The sequence below is a fragment of the Rhinoraja longicauda genome, chromosome 25 (assembly GCF_053455715.1).
Source record: "Rhinoraja longicauda isolate Sanriku21f chromosome 25, sRhiLon1.1, whole genome shotgun sequence".
In the NCBI taxonomy this organism is placed as follows: domain Eukaryota; kingdom Metazoa; phylum Chordata; class Chondrichthyes; order Rajiformes; family Arhynchobatidae; genus Rhinoraja; species Rhinoraja longicauda.
In genome coordinates, this window is record NC_135977.1 from 1,261,584 (window position 1) to 1,280,937 (window position 19,354).

At 54.1% G+C, this 19,354-nt stretch overlaps 1 protein-coding gene across 4 annotated transcripts in view; it reads left to right on the forward strand.

Moving 5' to 3' along the window:
• The window catches only part of mmp17a (matrix metallopeptidase 17a), a 285,416-nt gene that overhangs the window by 251,613 nt on the left and 14,449 nt on the right, over nt 1–19,354 (forward strand). For 2 of the 4 annotated variants that reach the window (XM_078421407.1, XM_078421409.1), the window contains exons 1-5: nt 155–236; nt 7,725–7,857; nt 9,333–9,462; nt 12,950–13,233; nt 17,378–17,554. In XM_078421407.1, coding sequence (XP_078277533.1) covers nt 7,785–7,857; nt 9,333–9,462; nt 12,950–13,233; nt 17,378–17,554 — 664 coding nt within the window. In that variant the 5' untranslated portion in view covers nt 155–236; nt 7,725–7,784. Of the gene's footprint in view, nt 1–154; nt 237–7,724; nt 7,858–9,332; nt 9,463–12,949; nt 13,234–17,377; nt 17,555–19,354 lie in introns of those variants that run through there. The other 2 variants (XM_078421408.1, XM_078421410.1) reach the window with 1 other exon arrangement.

The following is a 19,354-nucleotide window of genomic DNA, read 5'->3' on the forward strand; positions in this document are numbered from 1 at the left end:
CAGGATATTTTAAAATCCATTTTACAGGCTCTTTGAATGAGGACTAGTTTTCACTCTCAGACGGCAGTTCACAGCACGGTGGCTCAGCGGGTAGAGCTGCTGTCCCACGGCGCCAGAGACACGAGTTCGATCCTGACCTAAGGTGCTGTCTGTGTGGAGTTTGCACGTTCTCCCCGTGACCCGCGTGGGTTTTCTCCGGGTGCTCCGGTTTCCTCCCACACTCCAAAGACACGCAGGTTTGTAGGTTAATTGGCTTGGTATAAGTGTCATTTGTCCCTAGTGTGTGTAGGATCGTGTTAGTGTGTGGGGATCGCTGGACGCCGTAGACTTGCTGGGCCGAATGGCCTAATTCTACTCCTATCCCTAATGCTCTTATGATCAGTGGGATTTGAGTACATATTTAAACCAGAGAGCGGTGCTGAACTACCATCTACCTCATTGGTGACCCTCGGACTATCCTTGATCGGACTTTGCCGGCTTTACCTTGCACTAAACGTTATTCCCTTATCGTGCATCTGTACACTGTGGACTGCTCGGTTGTAATCATGTATTGACTCTCTGCTGACTGGTTAGCATGCACCACAAGCTTTTCACTGTACCTCGGGTACACGTGGCCGTAGACTAAACTGAGCCGTTCCAAGGTACAGTGAGCTATTGTGTTTTTGTGCGGTATTCAGGCAGGTCACACTGCCGCTGAGTACCGGGGGTAATGCAAAGGAGAAAATAAACAGACCGTTGCAACTACAGCGAAAGTGCAGGTCTAAAAAAAAAGGGCAAGGGGCGCAACGAGGTAGACTGGAAGATCAGGAATTCGACCCTAGTGTATGAGAGGTCCATTCAAGAGTGGGGAGGAAGCTGTTGCTGAGTCTGGTGGTGCGCGCTTTCAAGCTTCTGTACCTTCTGCCGGATGGGAGCGGGGAGATGGACGAGGAGGAATGGCTGGGGTGGGACTGCCAGCATTGTCCATGTTTTCGGTTTATGTTTGTTATTGTCACGTGTACCGAGGTACAGTGAACAGCTTGCTATCCAAACAGATCAGAGAATACCGTACATCAATACAATCAGGTCAAACTCGTACAATAAGTGGAGCAGAGGGGAAGATACAGAGTGCAGAATATAGTTCTCAGCATTGTAGCGCATCAGTTCCACAAAGTCCAATGTCCGCAATGCGGTCGAGGTGAATCGGACAGTACCCTGGCTGGTACCCTAGAATAATGAAAGGCCTGGATAGAGTGGATGTGGAAAGCATGTTTCCACTGGTGGGAGAGTCTAGGACCAGAGGTCACAGCCTCAGAATTAAAGGGCGCTCTTTTAGAAAGGAGGTGAGGAGGAACTTCTTTAGTCAGAGGGTGGTGAATCTGTGGAACTCATTGCCACAGACGGCTGTGGAGGCCACAAGTCAGTGGATGTGTTTAAGGCAGAGATAGACAAATTCTTGATCAGTGCGGGTGTCAGGGGTTATGGGGAGAAGGCAGGAGAGTGGGATTAGGAGGGAGAGATAGATCAGCCATGATTGAATGGTGGAGTGGACTCGATGGGCCGAATGGCCTAATTCTGCTCCTATAAGTTGTGAACTTGTGAACTAGCTCTGGGCTGTGCACCAACCTGCTGATCTGGACTGAGATGGGGAAACGATAACGGCGATGAAATCCAGGATATTTTAAAATCCATTTTACAGGTTCTTTGAATGAGGACTAGTTTTCACTCTCAGACGGCAGTTCACAGCACGGTGGCGCAGCGGGTAGAGCTGCTGTCCCACGGCGCCAGAGACACGAGTTCGATCCTGACCTAAGGTGCTGTCTGTGTGGAGTTTGCACGTTCTCCCCGTGACCCGCGTGGGTTTTCTCCGGGGTGCTCCGGTTTCCTCCCACACTCCAAAGACACGCAGGTTTGTAGGTTAATTGGCTTGGTATAAGTGTAATTTGTCCCTAGTGTGTGTAGGATCGTGTTAGTGTGTGGGGATCGCTGGACGCCGCGGACTCGGTGGGCCGAAGGGCCTGTTTCCGCGTTGGGTCTTGCATTGTAAATCTCGAGGGGAATGATCACAGTGAGTTTGCGGCTTACCGAGGGTCCCGAGGGCTGCCCGTCGCTGAGTCAGCGTTTGTGAGTTGGATGCTACCTACCTGATAGTCCCCTGATGATTACTGAGGGTCCCGAGGGCTGCTCTGCACTGTGTCAGCGTTTGTGAGTTGGACGCTACCTACCTGATAGTCCCCTGATGATTACTGAGGGTCCCGAGGGCTGCTCGGCACTGAGTCAGCGTTTGTGAGTTGGACGTTGCTTATCCGAGTCCCCTGATGATTACTGAGGGTCCCGAGGGCTGCTCGGCACTGAGTCAGCGTTTGTGAGTTGGACGCTACCTACCTGATAGTCCCCTGATGATTACTGAGAACATTATCCCGCTGACAGTTCAAATATTCCGAAGCATAATTACCCACTTAACTTAATTAACAACTCTGGTAATTGAAGAAATTGCAGAGTTAATTCCTGGCTGCTCTCCTTCAGCCACTGAGAGTCTCAGTCACACAGCAAGGAAACAGGCCCTTCGGCCCAACCTGCCCATGCCGACCAACATGCCCCATCTACACGAGTCCCACCTGCCCATGTTGGCCCATGTCCCTCTGAAGCTGTCCTATCCATGTACCTGTCCAAATGTCTTTTAAATGCTGTTTTGTTTATTAGTTTAGAGATACAGGGCAGAAACAGGCCCTTCGGCCCACCGAGTCCGTGCCGACCAGCGATCCCTGCATATTGACACTACCCTACACACACTAGGGGACAATTTACACTTATACCAAGCCAATTAACCTACAAACCTGCACGTCTTTGGAGTGTGGGAGGAAACCAAAGATCTCGGAGAAAACCCACGCAGGTCACGGGGCGAACGTACAAACCTTGGTCTCTGGCGCTGCGAGGCAGCAACTCTACTGCTGACCGATTGTATTATCGGTCGGCACGGTGGTGCAGTGGGTAGTGCTGCTGCCTCACAGCGACAGAGACCCGGGTTCCATCAGGACTACGGGTGCTGTCTGTACGGAGTTTGTACGTTCTCCATTGGTGGAGCGGGAGCACGTGGCCACTGGCTGGGTGAGGTCACGTGGGGCGCGGGGCGGTGACGTCACCCTTTGTCCTGTATTTGGGAGTGAGGAAGTTGGCAACCCTACTAACACGGGACAAGGGCGGTCCCTTACGGGACAAACTAATTTAGCCCAAAATACGGGATGTCCCGGCTAATACGGGACAGTTGGCAACCCTAGTCCTGTGTGATAGGGCACTGAATCAAACAACATCAGGTCCTGGCCAGCACTCTCTCGGCCTGACATCACTCACAGGCACTGTTACAGGGGTGGGGGTGGAGATAGGTGGGTGGACAGTACTGGGTTATAGTGCTGCCATTAATAAATAATAACTCAGATATGATATGGCCAGGGCGGATCTGAACTGTCTGTGTTCATCGGATACATCTATCAAATAATGAAAGGCCTGGATAGAGTGGGTGTGGAGAGGATGTTTCCACTAGTGGGAGAGTCTAGGACCAGAGGGCACAGCCTCAGAATTAAAGGACGTTCCTTTAGGAAGGAGATGAGGAGGAATTTCTTCAGCCAGAGGGTGGTGAATCTGTGGGATTCTTTGTGGAGGCCACAAGTCAGTGGATGTGTTTAAGGCAGAGATAGATAGATTGTTGATCAGTGCGGGTGTCAGAGGTTATGGGGAGAAGGCAGGAGAATGGGGTTAGAGTCATACAGCATGGAAACAGGCCCTTCGGCCCAACGTGCCAACACCGACCAACATGCCCCATCTACTTGGGTCTTATTTGCCCCTGTTGTCCCATACCCATCCAAACCTGTCCCATCTATGATGTGACATGTAGATCAGCCATGATTGAATGGCGGGGCAGAATCGATGGGCTGAATGGCCTAATTCTGCTCCAGGATCTTAAGAACGTTTGCCAGTGTTAATCTCGGCTGCCCATGTTCCCGCTGTTTGGGGGAGTCCAGAACCAGGGGGTCACACAGTTTAAGAATAAGGGGTAGGCCATTTAGGACTGAGATGAGGAAAAACCTTTTCACGCAGAGAGTTGTGAATCTGTGGAATTCTCTGCCACAGAGGGCAGTGGAGGCCAATTCACTGGATGTTTTCAAGAGAGAGGTAGATTTAGCTCTTAGGGCTAATGGAATCAAGGGATATGGGGAGAAAGCAGGAACGGGGAACTGATTGTGGATGATCAGCCATGATCATATTGAATGGCGGTGCGTACAGGCTCGAAGGGCAGAATGGCCTCCTCGAGCACCTATTTTCTATGTTTCTATGTTTCACTGTGGAATACGTTGTTGTTTTAGGGTGACTGGAGTCTGGGCAGGTGCAGTAGACACTCATAGGTATATGTCGACAGTCTGAGTAGCGGCCAGTCTCTAACCTGCCCTTCACTCCCCCCCAGTCTCTCTGTCTGCAGCCCGGCTGTCTGTCTCTCACTATGTCTCCCCCCTAGCCGTCTGCCGTTCTGCTCTTAAGCAGATCAATAATTTAATAACTGAACCTGGATATAAGTCACTTTCATATCTGGCTGCAAAACCCTTTTGCTGAATGATTTAAAAGGGGTAATGATTGAATTACTTTCAGCAGAATAACATTGTAATGAGCAAACCTTTCTGCTGGTGAGCTTACATCTGCAGGGTTAGTGCAAGAGCCTTGCCTGGCCCTGGAGATGTGTAGACATACCTCAGCTCCCCAACCCCCTCACCAACGACTACCTTGCCCCAGGTGCACCTCCAACCCCTGTGAGAAAGAACTGCAGATGTGTGCAGTTTTGGTCTCCTAATTTGAGGAAGGACGTCCTTGCTGTTGAGGCAGTGCAGCGTAGGTTCACCAGGTCAATCCACGGGATGGCGGGACTGTCATACGAGGAAAGATTGGAAAGACTGGGCTTGTATTCACTGGAGTTTAGAAGGATGAGAGGAGGATCTTATAGAAACGTATAAAATTATAAAAGGACTGGACAAGCTAGATGCAGGAAAAATGTTCCCAATGTTGGGCGAGTCCAGAACCAGGGGCCACACAGTCTAAGAATAAAAGGGAGGCCATTTAAAACTGAGGTGGGAAAAAACGTTTTCACCCAGAGAGTTGTGAATCTGTGGAATTCTCTGCCACAGAGGGCAGTGGAGGCCAATTCACTGGATGAATTTAAGAGAGAGTTAGATAAAGCTCTAGGGGCTAGTGGAATCAAGGGATATGGGGAGAAGGCAGGCACGGGTTACTGATTGTGGATGATCAGCCATGATCACAATGAATGGCGGTGCTGGCTCGAAGGGCCGAATGGCCTCCTCCTGCACCTATTTTCTGTTTCTATGTAGACACAAAATGCTGGAGTAACTCAGCAGGTCAGGCAGCATCTCAGGAGAGAAGGAATGGGTGACGTTTTGGTTCGAGCCCCTTCTAGACTGAAGAAACGTCACCCATTCAAGATTCAAGAGATTCAAGATAGCTTTATTTGTCATCCAATATTGGACGAAATTCAGTCACCCACAGTCCAACATTAAAAGCATTAAATAGGCATTAAAATTACACAACCCCAAAAACACACAAAAAAAGAAACATCCATCAAAGGAACATCCATCACAGTGAGTCTCCTCCAGTCCTCTCCTCACTGTGATGGAAGGCCACAATGTCTTTCCCTTCTCCTGCCGTCTTCTCCCGCAGTCAGGTTGTTGTGGTTGCAGGCCGCGCCGGACGGTCCGCAGCGGGCCGAGCCTAAGGCTTCTCTCCTGAGATGCTGCCTGACCCGCTGTTACTCCAGCATTTTGTGTCGACCGTCTGAAGTTTATTTTTCTCATTTACTGTGCTTGCATATTGTGCTGGTGCTACTGCCAGTGGGAATGTCATTGTTCTATCTGGGACACACGACAATGAAACAGCCTTCACTCTCGGAAATCAATATTCATACTGCTGGGTTGTGAGGTTGTAATGTGCTCATTTGATGTTTAGTTGTAAGTTTTTGTGTTCTGGTGGTAAGTGTTTTGTTACCACTTGATGTGTAAATACTATTGTCAATAAGTGGATTCATTTAATTGAGTTAGAAAACACCAGGGAGGGTGAAGAGAGGCCAGGGCCTTGGGCATTCATCTCTCTGGATTTAGTGGGGGTGTGGAACACTTGGCTTCACGGGTCGGGGCATTGAGTGCGAGCGTCAGGGGGTCATGATGCAGCTTTACTGGACTGGTCAGTCAGCATGTGGAGTGTTGCGTGCAGTTCTGGGCGCCCCCCGTTACAGGGGGGATGTGGAGGCTTTGGAGACGGGGCAGAGGAGGGTCACCAGAACGCTGCCTGGACGAGAGGGTCTCAGCTACAGGGAGAGGATGGAGAGGAGGCTGGATTAGAGGGTCTCAGCTACAGGGAGAGGATGGAGAGGAGGCTGGATTAGAGGGTCTCAGCTACAGGGAGAGGTTGCAGAGGAGGCTGGATTAGAGGGTCTCAGCTACAGGGAGAGGATGGAGAGGAGGCTGGACTAGAGGGTCTCAGCTACAGGGAGAGGATGGAGAGGAGGCTGGATTAGAGGGTCTCAGCTACAGGGAGAGGATGGAGAGGAGGCTGGATTAGAGGGTCTCAGCTACAGGGAGAGGTTGCAGAGGAGGTTCACCAGAATGTTTTTTGGTTGGTGGGGGTGTGTGTAGATGTGTGTGTGTGTATGTGGGTGTGGATGTGTTGCTGTGGTGGGCTTGTTGCGTTCGGGGCAGCCGGTCCCTGCCATGTTAGGCTAACGGCCTGGTTTCTTGTTGGGAGAGGAGGGTGTTGGTGGGGGGGGGGAGGTGTTGGAAGGGGGTTTTGGTGGGGGGGGGTGGTGTTTGGTGGGGGGGTGTTGGTGGGGAGGGGGTGTTGGTGGGGGGGAGGTGTTGGTGGGGAGGGTGTTGGTGGGGGGGGGTGTTGGGGGGGGGGGTGTTGGTGGGGGGGGTGTTGGTGGGGGGGGTGTTGGTGGGGGGAGGTGTTGGTGGGGGGGTGTTGGTGGGGGGGGTGTTGGTGGGGGGGGAGGTGTTGGTGGGGGGGGGTGTTGGTGGGGGGGAGGTGTTGGTGGGGGGGGAGGTGTTGGTGGGGGGGGGAGGTGTTGGTGGGGGGGGGAGGTGTTGGTGGGGGGGGGTGTTGGTGGGGGGGGAGTGTTGGTGGGGGGGGGGAGTGTTGGTGGGGGGGGAGGTGTTGGTGGGGGGGGGAGGTGTTGGTGGGGGGGAGTGTTGGTGGGGGGGGGAGTGTTGGTGGGGGGGGAGTGTTGGTGGGGGGGGAGGTGTTGGTGGGGGGGGGAGGTGTTGGTGGGGGGGGGAGTGTTGGTGGGGGGGGAGGTGTTGGTGGGGGGGGGAGGTGTTGGTGGGGGGGGAGGTGTTGGTGGGGGGGGGTGTTGGTGGGGGGGGAGTGTTGGTGGGGGGGGGAGGTGTTGGTGGGGGGGGAGGTGTTGGTGGGGGGGGGAGGTGTTGGTGGGGGGGGGAGGTGTTGGTGGGGGGGGTGTTGGTGGGGGGGGGAGTGTTGGTGGGGGGGGTGTTGGTGGGGGGGGGAGTGTTGGTGGGGGGGGTGTTGGTGGGGGGAGGGTGTTGGTGGGGGGGGGGTGTGTGTATGGGTGTGTGTGTATGGGTGTGTGTGTATGGGTGTGTGTGTGGTGTGGATGTGTTGCTGTGGTGGGCTTGTTGTGTTCGGGGCAGCCAGTCCCTGCCATGTTAGGCTAACAGCGTGTTATCTTCCCACAGGACTGGCTGACCAAGTTCGGATACCTGCCATCGCCCGATGCTGTAAGCGGCCGGCTCCAGATGCAAGAGGCTTTGACTCAGGCCATCAAAGCCATGCAGAGATTTGCAGGACTCGAGGTCAACGGAGTTATAGGTAGGCCCCCCCCGCTAACCACATGCACAACCTCACGCACAACCTCACGCACAACCTCCTGCTTGGCTTAATTGATTAATTGATTGATTGATTGATTGATTGACACTTTATTGTCAAGTGTACTTGGTTCATAAGGTCATCAGTGATAGAAACAGAATTAGGCCATTCGGCCCATCAAGTCTACTCCACCATTCAATCTTGGCTGATCTATCTCTCCCTCCTAACCCCATTCTCGTGCCTTCTCTCCGTAACCCCCGACATCCGCACTAATCAACAATCTATCTATCTCTGCCTTAAACACATCCACTGACTTGTGGCTCCACAGCCGTCTGTGGCAAAGAATCCCACAGATTCACCACCCTCTGACTAAAGCAATTCCTCCTCATCTCCTTCCTAAAGGAACGTGCTTTAATCCTGAGGCTGTGCCCTCTGGTCCTAGACTCTCCCACTGGTGGAACCATCCTCTCCACACCCACTCTATCCAGGCCGCTCACTATTCCACAGGTCAGGCAGCAACTGTGGAGGTGCAGCGTGATACAGGCCAACTGGAACCTGCAGTTAGTCCGTGGTTGTAGAGATTATTTATTATACACAGGGACAAATTTTCTGAGCAAACAATTTTACAAAGTGCCCAACATCACGTTTAACTTGTGCGCACTCACAGGTCAAACATCAATAGTCATTCTGCAGCAAGTGAGCACTAGTAAAACACACAACAGTGTCTAGGAGTGTAACCGTACAGCACAAGAACAGGCCCTTCGGCCCACAATGTCCGTGCTGACCATGATGCCAAGTTAAAGTGATCTCCGAAGATAGACTCAAAAAGTTTCTTCAGACTGAAGAAGAGTCTCGACCCGAAACGTCACCCATTCCTTCTCCCCAGAGATGCAGCCTGACCCGCTGAGTTACTCCAGCATTTTGTGCCTTTCTTCGGTTTAAACCAGCGTCTGCAGTTCCTTCCCACATATTATACCGATCCCCTCCGCCCGCACATGATCCATATCCCCCCTGCCCACACATGATCCATATCCCCCTCTGCCCACACATGATCCATATCCCCCTGCCCACACATGATCCATATCCCCCCTGCCCACACATGATCCATATCCCCTCTTCCACACATGATCCATATCCCCTCTTCCCACACATGATCCATATCCCCCCTGCCCACACGTGATCTACACCCCCTGCCCACACATGATCCATACCCCCCCAGCCCACACATGATCCATATCCCCTCTGCCCACACGTGACCCATATCCCTCCACTCCCTGCACATCCACGCGCCTGTCTAAAAGCCTCTTCAATGCCACTATGGTATCTGCCTCCACCCCCACCCCTGGCAGCGCGTTCCAGGCATTCTTTAGACTTTAGAGAAGCAGGCCCTTCGGCCCACTGAGTCTGTGCCGACCAGTGACGGCCACTCTCTGTCCACGTGTTGCTGTTGGAGTCGCGTTGCTGCGTGTTTGTTACAGATGAGGCCACGCTGTCGTTGATGAAGACCCCACGCTGCTCTCTCCCCGACGATCCGGGCACGGAGACGGGCAGCCGCAAGAGGGCAGTGCCCCCCGGCACCAAGTGGAACAAGAGGAACCTGTCCTGGAGGTAAATGTCCAGCCCTCTCTCTGCCCCCGCTCTGTGTCCCACCCTGACCACGTGGAGCCTACCGCGCTTCAGCGGTTCCTGTCTCGTGTATCTCACGTGTACCGAGGTACGGTGAAAGGCTTTTGTTGTGTGCTAACCAGTCAGTGGAAAGACAACACGTGATTACAATGCAGCTGTCCACAGTGCACATGGATAAAGTCCAGTAAAGTCCGATCAAGGGACAGCGCTGAGGTAGATAGTAGTTCAGCACTGCTCTCTGGTTGTGGTGGGATGACTCAGGATAATCAGGAAGGGCGGCACGGTGGCGCAGCGGGTAGAGCTGCTGCCTCACAGCGCCAGAGACCCAGGTTCCATCCCGACCACGGGTGCTGTCTGTACGGAGTTTGTATGTTGTTCTCCCTGTTCTCCCCGTGACCAGAACACAAAAACTGCCACGTAGTCCTTACAACTAAACGTCAAATGAGCACATTACAACCTCACGACCCAGCAGTATGAATATTGATTTCAAGAGTGAAGGCTGTTTCATTGTCGTGTGTCTCAGATAGAACAATTACATTCCCACTGGCAGTACGTAGCACAGCACAATATGCAAGCACAGTAAATGAGAAAAATAAACTTCAGACGGTCCACACAAAGTGCTGGAGTAACTCAGCGGGTCAGGCAGCATCTCAGGAGAGAAGGAATGGGTGACGTTTCTTCAGTCTGAAGAAGGGTCTCGACACGAAACGTCACCCATTCCTTCTCTCCTGAGATGCTGCCTGACCCGCTGAGTTACTCCAGCATTTTGTGTCTACCTTCGACTTGAACCGGCATCTGCAGTTATTTTCCTACATAAAAATAAAGTTCAGTGTGTGTATGTACACATACGTACAGACAAAATAAACAATAATAGTGCAAAAGGTTTTCTCCAACTTCAAGTGAGCTTTGCTTTCCCTCTCTGTCCATCCCTCCCCCACCCCAGGTCCCCATCTAGTTTCACCCGTCCCCCTGATTCAATTTTACTGATCGAATGCCTCGTTGTCACCTTCACCTCGACTTACAAGCAGAGTAGACTCGAGGGGCCGAATGGCCCAATCCTGCTCCTATCACTCATGAAATCTCCTGTTCTACCCACTCCCCTACGCACTGGGTGGCCAAAGATGAAGAGGGTGGGACTGGTGGAGCCAGAAAGCGAGGGGCAGCCCCTTAAGATACTCAAAGAGGGGTTTCACCGTCCCTGATGGTGACACTAGCTCCATGAGGTTGAAGCTCCAAGGTTGACACAGAGTGCTGGAGTAACTCAGTGGGACAGGCAGCATCTGTGGAGAACATGGATAGGTGACGTTTCTGGTAGGGACATCTGAAGAAAGGTTTGGACATGAAACGTTACCTGTCCATGTGAGTTACTCCAGCACCTTGTGTTCTGTGTATGATCCCACACCGCGTACCCCACACTGCCACACTGCGTATCCCACACTGCGTACCCCACACTGCGTAACCCACACTGCGTACCCCACACTGCGTACCCCACACTGCGTACCCCACACTGCGTACCCCACACTGCGTACCCCACACTGCGTACCCCACACTGCGTAACCCACACTGCGTACACCACACTGCGTACCCCACACTGCATACACCACACTGCGTACACCACACCGCGTACACCACACTGTGTACCCCACACTGTGTACCCCACACCGCGTACACCACACCGCGTACCCCACACCGCATACACCACACCGCGTACACCACACCGCGTACCCCACACTGCGTACACCACACCGCGTACCCCACACCGCGTACCCCACACCGCATACACCACACCGCGTACACCACACCGCGTACACCACACCGCGTACCCCACACCGCATACACCACACCGCATACACCACACTGCGTACCCCACACTGTGTACCCCACACTGCGTACACCACACCGCGTACACCACACCGCGTACACCACACCGCGTACACCACACCGCGTACACCACACCGCGTACACCACACTGTGTACCCCACACTGCGTACACCACACTGCCCGCATCTATCTCCAATCAAACAATATTCAACGCCCCTATTTTCCTGCCAAGGTGAACAATATTCCAATTTGTCCCCCATGTGTCTCTGGAACTGCTGCGCTACGAAGCTGAGAACTATGTTCTGCACTTGTGGTCACGGTTGTGTGAGTGGGCGGATACATGGCAGATGCAGTTTAATGTGGATAAGTGTGAGGTTTGGTGGTAAGAATAGGAAGGCAGATTATTATCTGAATGGTGTCAAGTTAGGAAAAGGGGACGTACAACGAGATCTGGGTGTCCTAGTGCATCAGCCACTGAAAGGAAGCATGCAGGTACAGCAGGCAGTGAAGAAAGCCAATGGAATGTTGGTCTTCATAACAAGAGGAGTTGAGTATAGGAGCAAAGAGGTCCTTCTGCAGTTGTACAGGGCCCTAGTGAGACCGCACCTGGAGTACTGTGTGCAGTTTTGGTCTCCAAATATGAGGAAGGATATTCTTGCTATTGAGGGCGTGCAGCGTAGGTTTACTAGGCTAATTCCCGGAATGGCGGGACTGTCATATGTTGAAAGACTGGAGTGACTAGGCTTGTATACACTGGAATTTAGAAGGATGAGAGGGGATCTTATTGAAACATATAAGATTATTAAGGGGTTGGACACGTTAGAGGCAGGAAACATGTTCCCAATGTTGGGGGACTCCAGAACAAGGGGCCACAGTTTAAGAATAAGGGGTAGGCCATTTAGAATTGAGATGAGGAAAAACTTTTCCAGTCAGAGAGTTGTGAATCTATGGAATTCTCTGCCTCAGAAGGCAGTGGAGGCCAATTCTCTGAATGCATTCAAGAGAGAGCTAGATAGGGCTCTTAAGGATAGCGGAGTCAGGGGGTATGGGGAGAAGGCAGGAACGGGGTACTGATTGAGAATGATCAGCCATGATCACAGTGAATGGTGGTGCTGGCTCGAAGGGCCGAATGGCACCTATTGTCTATTGTCCATATCACAGCCACTCCATCCAGGCCCTTTACCATTCTTCACACTTAACCCGACACGTCACACATTCCATCTCTCCAGAGACGCTGCCTGTCCCGCTGAGTTACTGCAGCATTTTTGTGTCTATCTCCTGTCCCCACTCTACCCGGGCCTGTTACCGCTGTGACCGCACCGTGATCGTCGCCGTCACCGCGCCGTGACCGTGACCGTCGCCGTCACCGCGCCGTGACCGTGACTGCGCCCCGTTCCCTCTGCAGGGTGCGTACCTTTCCCCGTGACCGTGCCCGTGACCGTGACCGCTCCTTGCCCATGACCGTGCCGTGACTGCGCCCCGTTCCCTCCGCAGGGTGCGTTCCTTTCCCCGGGCCGCCCAGCTTGGCCACGACACTATCCGGGCGCCGTGAACGTGACCGCAACGTGACCGCGCCCGTGACCGCGACCGTGACCGTGACTGCGCTGTGACCGTGACCGCGCCGTGACGCCCCGTATTCCCTCCGCAGGGTGCGTACTTTTCCCCGGGCCGCCCAGCTTGGCCACGACACTATTCGGGCGCTCATGTATTACGGGCTGAAGGTGTGGAGCGATGCGGCGCCGCTCAACTTCCACGAGGTTGCTGGGGACAACGCTGACATCCTGATCGACTTCTCCACGGCCCAGCACCGTGACCCCTACCCCTTTGACGGGCCGGGGGGGGCCGTAGCCCACGCCTTCTTCCCCGGGGACCGGCCTGGCGCCGGCAGCGTCCACTTCGATGACGACGAGGCCTGGTCATTCAGGTCCGCAGGTCAGGGGTCAGCGTCAGGCTACGGCCGGGTCACAGGATGAGAGGTCAGGGTCAGGGGTACGGCCGGGTCACACGGTGAGGGGTCAGAGTTATGGCCGGGTCACAGGGTGAGGGGTCAGAGGGTATGGCTGGGTCACAGGGTGAGGATTCAGAGGTTACGGCCGGGTCAGAGGGTTCAGAGGTTACGGCCGGGTCAGAGGGTGAGGGAAGCACTCAATGTCCAGTGGGAGGTGCCGGGGGGGGAGCACCGCGCTGTGGGGGGGGGCGGGGGGGAGGGAGAGGTGGGGGTGGGGGAGCACCGCGCAGTGGGGGGGGAAGGGAGGGGTGGGGGGGGGAAGAGAGGGGTGGGGGGGGAAGGGAGGGGTGGGGGGGGAAGGGAGGGGTGGGGGGGGAAGGGAGGGGTGGGGGGAAGGGAGGGGTGGGGGGGAAGGGAAGGGTGGGGGGGGAAGGGAGGGGTGGGGGGGAAGGGAGGGGTGGGGGGGGAAGGGAGGGGTGGGGGGGGAAGGGAGGGGTGGGGGGGAAGGGAGGGGTGGGGGGGGAAGGGAGGGGTGGGGGGGGAAGGGAGGGGTGGGGGGGAAGGGAGGGGTGGGGGGGGAAGGGAGGGGTGGGGGGGGAAGGGAGGGGTGGGGGGGGAAGGGAGGGGTGGGGGGGGAAGGGAGGGGTGGGGGGGAAGGGAGGGGTGGGGGGGGAAGGGAGGGGTGGGGGGGAAGGGAGGGGTGGGGGGGGGAAGGGAGGGGTGGGGGGGGGAAGGGAGGGGTGGGGGGGGAAGGGAGGGGTGGGGGGGATGGGATGGGTGGGGGGGAAGGGAGGGGTGGGGGTGGGGGAGCACCGCGCAGTGGGGGGGAAGGGAGGGGTGGGGGGGGAAGGGAGGGGTGGGGGGGGAAGGGAGGGGTGGGGGGGCGGGAGGGGGGGCGGGAGGGAGGGGCGGGGGTGGGGGAGCGCGGCACTGTGGGGGGGGGGGGGCGTACTGAGGAAGACACCAGGAACTGGTTCTAAAGGCGGCACGGTGGCGCAGCGGTAGAGCTGCTGCCTTACAGCTAATGCAGCGCCGGAGACCCGGGTTCCATCCCGACTATGGGCGCCGTCTGTACAGAGTTTGTAACGTTCTCCCCGTGACCTGCGTGGGTTTTCTCTGATATCTTTGGTTTCATCCCACACTCCAAAGACGTGCAGGTTTGTAGGTTAATTGGCTTGGTGTAAATATAAAAATTGTCCCTAGTGTGTGTGGGATAGTGTTAGTGTGCGGGGATCGCTGGTCGGTGCGGACTCAGTGGGCCGAAGGGCCTGTTTCTGTGCTGTATCTCTAAACTAAACTGCAGATGCTGGAATCTGGAGCAAGAAACACCAAGTGCTGGAGTAGCTCGGTAGGTTTTAGAGTTTAGAGTTACAGCGTGGAAACAGGCCCTTCGGCCCATCGGCCCATCGATCAACAATCACCCGTTCACACTGATTCCGTTATCCCACTTTCTCATCCACTCCCTGCACACTAAGGGGCAATTTACAGAAGCCAATCAACCTACAAACCCGCACGCCTTTGGGATGTGGGAGGAAACCGGAGCACCCGGAGAAAACCCACGCAGGTCACGGGGAGAACGTGCAAACTCCGTATAAACAGCACCCTTAGTCGGGATGGGACCCGGGTCTCTGGCGCTGTGAGGCAGCAGCTCCACCCGCTGCACCACCGTGTCTACACAGCCCAGACTACTCACACTCACTCCCTAGAGAGGTCCACCTCAGCTCATTACTCACCGAGTTGGAACGAAGAACTGATTTAGGATCCATTATTCCCACAGTTCTTCATATTTAACCTTTTGCAGTTTCTAATTTCCTGGAATAGGTTGATGTCAGAAACAGATTGATGTCTTTGTTCAGAAACCTTCAGCTGAACTTCAGGGGGATTCTGCACAGACCGCAGGCATATCTCTCCTTGCAAGGCTTCTGCTCACAAGATGATTAAAGAACACGAGAGGCAGATCAAACCAGACTATCCCCAGATAGTCTTAGTCAAAGGGAGATCATGAAACTCAGGACACCATAGATTGCTGATGGAATGGTGGGAGATGGTGTTTCACTGAGAGATTCTGATTCCCACTAGATGTGGCCTCCTCAGACTGCCTTGAAGAGGACTTCTTCTCTTCAGACTAACATCAGTAATTAGCAGGAGGCAGAGGGAGGGTCATAGAGTGTGGAAACAGGCCCTTCAGCCCATCATGCCCACACTGGCCAACATGTCCCAGGTACACTAGTCGTAGAGTGATACAGTGTGGAAACAGGCCCTTCAGCCCATCATGCCCACACTGGCCAACATGTCCCAGGTACACTAGTCGTAGAGTGATACAGTGTGGAAACAAGCCCTTCAGCCCGACTTGCCCACACTGGCCAACATGTCCCAGGTACACTAGTCGTAGAGTGATACAGTGTGGAAACAGGCCCTTCAGCCCGACTTGCCCACACTGGCCAACATGTCCCAGGTACACTAGTCGTAGAGTGATACAGTGTGGAAACAGGCCCTTCGGCTCAACTTGCCCACACTGGCCAACATGTCCCAGGTACACTAGTCATAGAGTGATACAGTGTGGAAACAGGCCCTTCAGCCCGACTTGCCCACACTGGCCAACATGTCCCAGGTACACTAATCGTAGAGTGATACAGTGTGGAAACAGGCCCTTCAGCCCAACTCGCCAACATGGCCCATCTACACTAGTCCCACCTGCCAGCGTTTGGCCCTTATCCATCTAAACCTGTCCTATCCATGTACCTGTCTAAACATTTCTTAAGCATTGTAATAGTCCCTGCCTCAACTACCGGCAGCTCGTTCCATTCACCCATGTGAAAAGGTTACCCCTCAGGTTCCTATTAAATCTTTCCCCCCTCACCTTAAACCCATGTTTCAAGAGAGAGTTAGATTTAGCTTGTAGGGCTAACGGAATCAAGGGATATGGAGAGAAAGCAGGAACGGGGAACTGATTGTGGATGATCAGCCGTGATCACATTGAATGATGGTGCTGGCTTGTGCCAGACAGAAACATAATGCGTGGTTATATCAGTAAGCGGGTAAACAACACACACATTGGTAAAGATGGCACGGACACGTTGGTCAATGAGACATCTTTCCCCAGGGTGGAATTGCCAAAGACTGCAAAACATTAGACATTATGAAAACATTGGTTACTCCCCAGGATCGAAACGTCAAAGACAGTAGACAATAGGTGCAGGAGGAGGCCATTCGCACCGCCATTCACCGTGATCATGGCTGATCATTCACGATCAGTAACCCATTCCTGCCCTCTCCCCGTACCCCTTGACTCCGCTATCTTTAAGAACTCTATCTAACTCTCTCTTGAAAGCATCTTGAAAGACTACAGGGCACAGCTTTAAGGTGAGAGGGGCAAAGTTTAACGGAGATGTGCCGGTGAGTTTCATTACACAGAGGGTGGTGGGGGGCCTAGAACGCGCTGGCTGCCAGAGGTGGTGGTACAATGTTCGTGCTGACCACGACGCCAAGTTACACTGATCCCCTCTGCCCGCACGTGATCCATATCCCTCCACTCCCTGCGTATCCACGCGCCTGTCTAAAAGCCTCTTCACCACCACTATGGTATCTGCCTCCACCCCCACCCCTGGCAGCGCGTTCCAGGCCCCCACCCCCCTCTGTGTAAAACACCTGCCCCACACATCTGCTTTAAACTTTGCCCCTCTCACCGTAAAGCTGTGCCCTCTAGTCTGTGACATTTCCACCCTGGGGTGAAGGTTGTGACCCTCTGACTAAAGAATTTCCTCCTCACCTCCTTCCTAAAGGAACGTCCTTTAATTCTGAGGCTGTGCCCTCTGGTCTTAGACTCTCCCACTAGTGGAACCATCCTCTCCACATCCACTCTATCCAGGCCGCTCACTGTTCTGTACGTTTCAATCGGGTCCCCCCTCATCCTTCTAAACTCCAGTGAGTACAGGCCCAGTGCCCACAAACGCTCATCGTACGTTAACCCACTCATTCCTGGGATCGTTGTTGTAAACCTCCTCTGGACCCTCTCCAGAGCCGGCACATCCTTCCTCAGACCAGGGGCCCAGGGTTGAGCTGAGGGGTGGGTGGGGGGGTTGAACCTGTGATTGACCCTCTGACTGAAGTGCGGGTCTTTCTTTACAGACGTGCGGGAGATGGACCTGTTCGCGGTGGCGGTCCACGAGTTTGGCCACGCCATTGGACTTCCTCATTCCTCGTCCAACCTGTCCATAATGAGACCCTACTACCGGGGCCCTGTGGGGGACCCCCTGCAGTACCACCTGCCCCAGCACGACCAGCTGAGCATCTGGCAACTCTACGGTACATAACCTGCCCACCTCTCGACATGGAGCACCTTGGGCACCACACCGTCCGTCTCTGTTCCAGCTTACCCTTCCATATGCCCAGACTCCCTCTCCCCCCGACTTTCAGCCTGAAGAAGGGTCTCCACCCAAAACGTCGCCCATTCCTTCTCCCCAGAGATGGTGCCCAACCCAGACAACTATTAGAAACATAGAAAATTGGTGCAGGAGGAGGCCATTCAGCCCTTCGAGCCAGCACCGCCATTCATTGTGATCACGGCTGATCATCCACAATCAGTAACCCGTGCCTGCCATTCTCCCCACACCCCTTGATTCCGCTAGCCCCTAGAGCTCTATCTATCTATCTATCTATCTATCTATCTATCTATCTATTGCGTGCTAGCCACAGAGGCAGGCAGACCTACAAACTCGCGTTACAATTGCCCCACACTCTTGCATCTCCACTCCTATACAACAGGCCCTTCGGCCCACCGAGTCCTCGCCAACCATCGATCACTCTCCACACCAGCACACTCGGGACTATTTACAGAAGCCCCAATCAACCTACAAACCCGCACGTCTCTGTGTCAGTGGGGAACTATTCACCCAGGGTAGAGATGTCACAGACTAGATAGAGGGCACAGCTTTAAGGTGAGAGGGGCAAAGTTTAAAGCAGATGTGTGGGGGAGGGCAGGTGTTTCACACAGGGGGGGGTGGGGGCCTGGAACGTGCTGCCAGGGGTGGGGGTGAAGGCAGATACCATAGTGGTGTCTTGATCAGCGTGGAAAAATAAGTTAAAATTAAATAGGGGCATTTAAGAGACTTTTAACAGACAGTTCAGTTAAGTTTAGTTTATTGTTTTCAAGAGAGAGCTAGATAGAGCTCTTAAGGATAGCGGAGTCAGGGGGTATGGGGAGAAGGCAGGAACGGAGTACTGATTGAGAATGATCAGCCGTGATCACATTGAATGGCAGTGCAGGCTCGAAGGGCTGAACGGCCTCCTCCTGCACCTATTGTTTATTGTCCCGTGTACCGAGGTACAGTGAAAAGCTTTTGTTGCGTGCTAACCAGTCAGCGGAAAGACAACACCCGATTACAATCGAGCCGTCCACAGTGGACAGATACAGGATAAGGGATCTGAGAGGAGCTTAGGAAGATCGGAGTTAATGTGGGTGCAGGAGTAGAGATTTAGGGGTGAGGGGCGATTGTAATGGGTGATTATAGACCTGCTTCTGTGGCTGGCACGTAGATAGTCACCTGGGTTGGACGACATCACTGGGGAGAAGGAATGGGTGACGGTTTGAGTTGAGACCATTCTTCAGACTGAGAGTCAGGGGAGACACAGAGACATGGAAGGGCAAGGCGTGAAAGCGAGAGATCAAAGGCGAAGCAGGGCAAGGAACATGTAGAATGGTTCGTTGTTGGCTGAGGGGACGGTGACAATGGGGAGTACAATCAGTGAACCTAGTCGGAGAACTGGGATGGGGCAGGGGTGGAGAGAGAGGAAGGGCAAGGGTGAGTTGGCATTGGAGAGGTCAGTGACCATACCGCTGGGGTGTAAGCTGCCCCAAGCCATCCGTGATCTCCGGCCCCTTTGATCTCTCATTTTCACACCTCTGCTCTTCCATGTCTCTCGTCTCTCTCTCTCTCTCCCTTGACTCAGTCTGAAGAAGGGTCTCGACCCGAGATGTCACCCATTACCTTCTCTCCAGAGATGCTGCCCGTCCCACTGAGTCTCTCTTCGTTGTAGACCAGCGTCTGTGGTTCCTTCCCACACACTTGCAGTATCGCGATCAGTTTTGGTCACGCAATCTAATCA